Raw genomic sequence first — 3,521 nt, forward strand, 5'->3', positions numbered from 1 at the left:
TTTTCCCCCCCCCCCCCCCCTCCTTTCCCCCCCCTTTTTCCCCTCCCTCCCTTTTTTTTGCCCCCCCCCCCCCCCTCCCTCTCTCCCTCCCTCAATCGTCGCACCCCCCCTCCGGCCGCCATCGCAGAGGAGGACCTTCGCCGCTTCGGCGAGACCGCCCAGCGCGTGGTCGCCGGCGTGCCGGCCGCCGGGGCCGCAGAGCCGGGCGAGCACCGCTCGCTGAGTGTCGAGGCGGACGCGCGGCACACGCTGCCGTCGCCCCGAGTGCTGTGACCGCGCCTCAAGCGCGGGGCCGAGCCGTCCTAGGTGACGGTCCATCGCGACTTTGGCAGCTTCATGGCGGCGAAGCCCGGGCTGGAGGTGCTCGGCGATGCTGGCAAGCCGGAGGTGCTCGTGCGCGCGCACGCGTTCGCAGAGCCCGACTGGCGGTCCTTTGACCGCCCGCTGGCCAACACGCCGGAGGGGGTGTACACCTATGTGCACGAACTCGCCGCCGCCGCCGGGACGGAGAGCGGTCCGCTGGCCGGCCCGACGATCTGCCTCAAGCTCAAGCGACGGGAGGCTGTCGCCGCCGCACTCGGCGGGACAGCCCTCGATGATTTGGCGGCACGAGAGGGGGATGCGCCCGACTTGGAGGCGGCGAGGCGCGTCAACCAGCTCGCGTGCGGGTGGCAGCCTCCCCCGTCGCTCTGCGCCGCCCGCTCCACCGGCGAGCCGCTGCGCCTCGAGCTGACGGGCGACCGCGAGCTGCTGGACGCTCCGGACGGGCCGCTTGGCAACAAAGGCGGCTTGTACATCGAGTCGCGTGTGCGCGTCGCACCCGCAGAGGGCAACCCTTCGGTGCTGCGTGTGACGAGCCCGACGATCACCACGCCGCTCGTGGGCGTGCCAGAGCAGTTCCGCGCGGGCCACTACATGAAGGTCCTGAGCCCTTGGGCGGGCTACGCGGAGGCCATAGAGTGAAGACGTTAGGAAGACGTCTATTAGCGCCGGCGTGTAGCGTGGTGTCATGCGGCCGGAGAGTGAGCGTGAGAGCAGCGTGACTGGCACGCTAGAGAGTGGAGACGATGAGCGTGGTGTAGGTAAGAAATGTGCGCAGCATGGTATCTCTGAGGTGGGAATAAGCCGAGAAGTGAAACACACAGCCTGTGTATCTGTGTATATATTTACTGATGTGTGATGAGTTTGCTTGCACGGTTGCCAGATAGATGAGCTCTTATACTAGGACTAGCGTAGTGTGGGACCTGCAGCGGGGTTTCTCCTGGCACACAGGTACTCACTTATCCTCCAACGTCCAACGCGGGACGTTCGAGAGTGGACTCTATACTACGAATGGCCCAACGAGGATGGCAGTGAAACCCAACCAGTGGAGAAAATGAGGAAGCTGGTCACACGCCCCACACGCTCGACGCTGCCCTGGTCATCAGACGATCAGCGAGGCCGCCAAGGACAACCACGAGCTGTGCTCAAGACGCTGTCTGGCCAAATCGCCGCGTCGTCCTATGCAGCGTCGTCGTTGATGCGTGCGGAGCTGCTGGAGCAGGCGGATGCCAAGCTGGCCAAGAAGGAGGAGGCGGCGGCGCAACAGGCGGCGGCGGAAAAGTCGCGCAGGCCAGCGTCGCCGCCGCCGCGGCGAAGGCGAAGTGGGTTTTCAAGCAGGAGGATAAGGTGGTGAAGCGCTCAGGTGGAGAGAGCGAGTACGGTGAGGTTATCGGCGATGCGCAGCTGCTCAAGGAGGCGGCAGACGCTGAGGCGAACGAGCTCGAAGCGGCGGCGGACGCGGCGGAGACGGCGGTACGCGCCCCACCCCGGACCGCCCCGCCCGGCCGCAACCGACACGACCCGACCCGCCGCGCTTCAACCCCACCCGAGCTCCCACCCCACGCGCGACTGTCGCCCCCCCCCCCCTCACTCCTTGTGCGGTTCCACCGCCCCCCCCTCCCCCCCAGGCCGGACCGCAGACGCCGCCGGGGACGCCGCCGCTGCAGCCGCTGCAGCCGGCTTCTAAGCGGGAGTACGGCTGCGCGCTCTGCGGCTCAAAGGACCACAACCTCACCAAGACGACGAAGGGTGTGAGGTCGGTGACCTGCCTCTACCACAAGGAGTTCAAGGCCGTGATCGGCAAGGAGGACGAGGTCAAGTTCGTCAAACTGACGCCGACGGAGAGGGCCGCAAAGCGGGCGGAGGAGGCGGCGAAGAAGGCGAAGGAGGCGGCGAAGGCGGAGGAGGAGGAACAGGAGGGAGAGCCGTGAGCTGCGCAGTGAGAAGAGCGGCGGCGTAGTAGCGGTCGAGAGAGGAGTTGTGTTGACTGTTGTCTTCACACCGTGTCGGGAGGTGTCCGCGACGAGGGGTCGCGACACACATCTCGCACGCGAGGTCGAACCATGTCCTCTTCTTTCACTTTCCTGAACGCCTTGCCTATCATCATGGTTGCAACTAAAAAGACCTCCAAGCCCTGGGAGCCCTCCCCTTACTATATTTTTTAACAAAACTCCCTCAGTTATGTGTAAGCCGACTCAGGGTGTGTGGCAGCCCGCTGGCTGTGTGTCTTGTGAGCTTGTTTGTGTCTGTGTGTCGCTCGTGCGTGTCGTCATCATCTGTCTAGCGTCCACCCATACCGCGTTGGTGTCCAGTCCGAGCCTGGCTGTTCTTCACCTTTCTACCTACCTACCTGCACGACTCTGGGCACGGGACTGGCGCGCGCCTTGTTTGAGAAGAAAATACCTCCGGGACCATGGCGCTGTGCGCTGGTCTGTGAGAGGTTGAGGTGCGAGCCCTGGACGCTGGAGGCCCTGCGCCTGGGAGGGGGGGGAAGACTACCCTCTACCCGTTCACAGTACACAGACATGGGAGCGAGTCATTTTTCCAGACGGCTCTAAATCATGGAAACCCTATTAACGGCTAGCGCTACGATCCTTACGTTTGGACGTCGGGAGCGCCCGTGGCTGACGGGAAGGTGATCATCTGGTCGGCGAGCGGGTTGGCGTGTATCGTCACGTGCTCGAGCCTTATCTGCAGAGCGCGGACGCGGGAAGGCTCAGTCGCAGTTTGCAGTCAGAACGCAGGAGACGTGTCATAGCGGCGGCGGCGGCGGCGGCGGCAGTAGCGGCGGCGGCGGCGGCGGCGGCGGCGGTGGCGGCGGCGGCGGCGGTGGCGGCGGCGGCGGCGGCGGCGGCGGCGGCGGGCGGCGGCGGGCGGCGGAAGCTCCGGCTACCATGGCGAGGGTGGCGCCGGTGGCGGCGGTGGCGGGCGGCTGGGGCCCCCCCCCTCGGAGAGCGCCCGGTGCTTCTCGTTGCACGGCGGGCGCTCCATGGCCGAGAGCGTCTCGTAATCCGTCGATGAGCTTCCCCAACACACTGTACGACTTGTCAAGGGGCCGGTGTTTGCCGTACGTGACGTACAAACTAAGAGCCCCGTCGCGTTTTGGCCCCCAGTTGGCCCCGCACGAGGGATGCCACGTGCCCCAAAGACTTAATAATCCGAGGTGGATTCTCCGTGCACTAACTTGCCCGCCCCCAAAA

At 65.7% G+C, this 3,521-nt stretch overlaps 1 protein-coding gene across 1 annotated transcript; it reads left to right on the forward strand.

The window, feature by feature from the left end:
• Window positions 1-306: 306 nt before the first annotated feature.
• Window positions 307-2,252, forward strand: EMIHUDRAFT_123226 (hypothetical protein; the record flags this gene model as incomplete). The annotated part of the gene is made up of 3 exons (XM_005781922.1): window positions 307-921; window positions 1,612-1,794; window positions 1,950-2,252. Coding segments are annotated over 3 exons (1,101 nt in total), but the record flags the coding sequence as incomplete, so codon positions are not given.
• Between the last annotated feature and the right edge of the window lie 1,269 nt (window positions 2,253-3,521).

The sequence above is a fragment of the Emiliania huxleyi genome (assembly GCF_000372725.1).
Source record: "Emiliania huxleyi CCMP1516 chromosome Unknown EMIHUscaffold_1975, whole genome shotgun sequence".
Classification (NCBI taxonomy): Eukaryota; Haptophyta; order Isochrysidales; family Noelaerhabdaceae; genus Emiliania; species Emiliania huxleyi.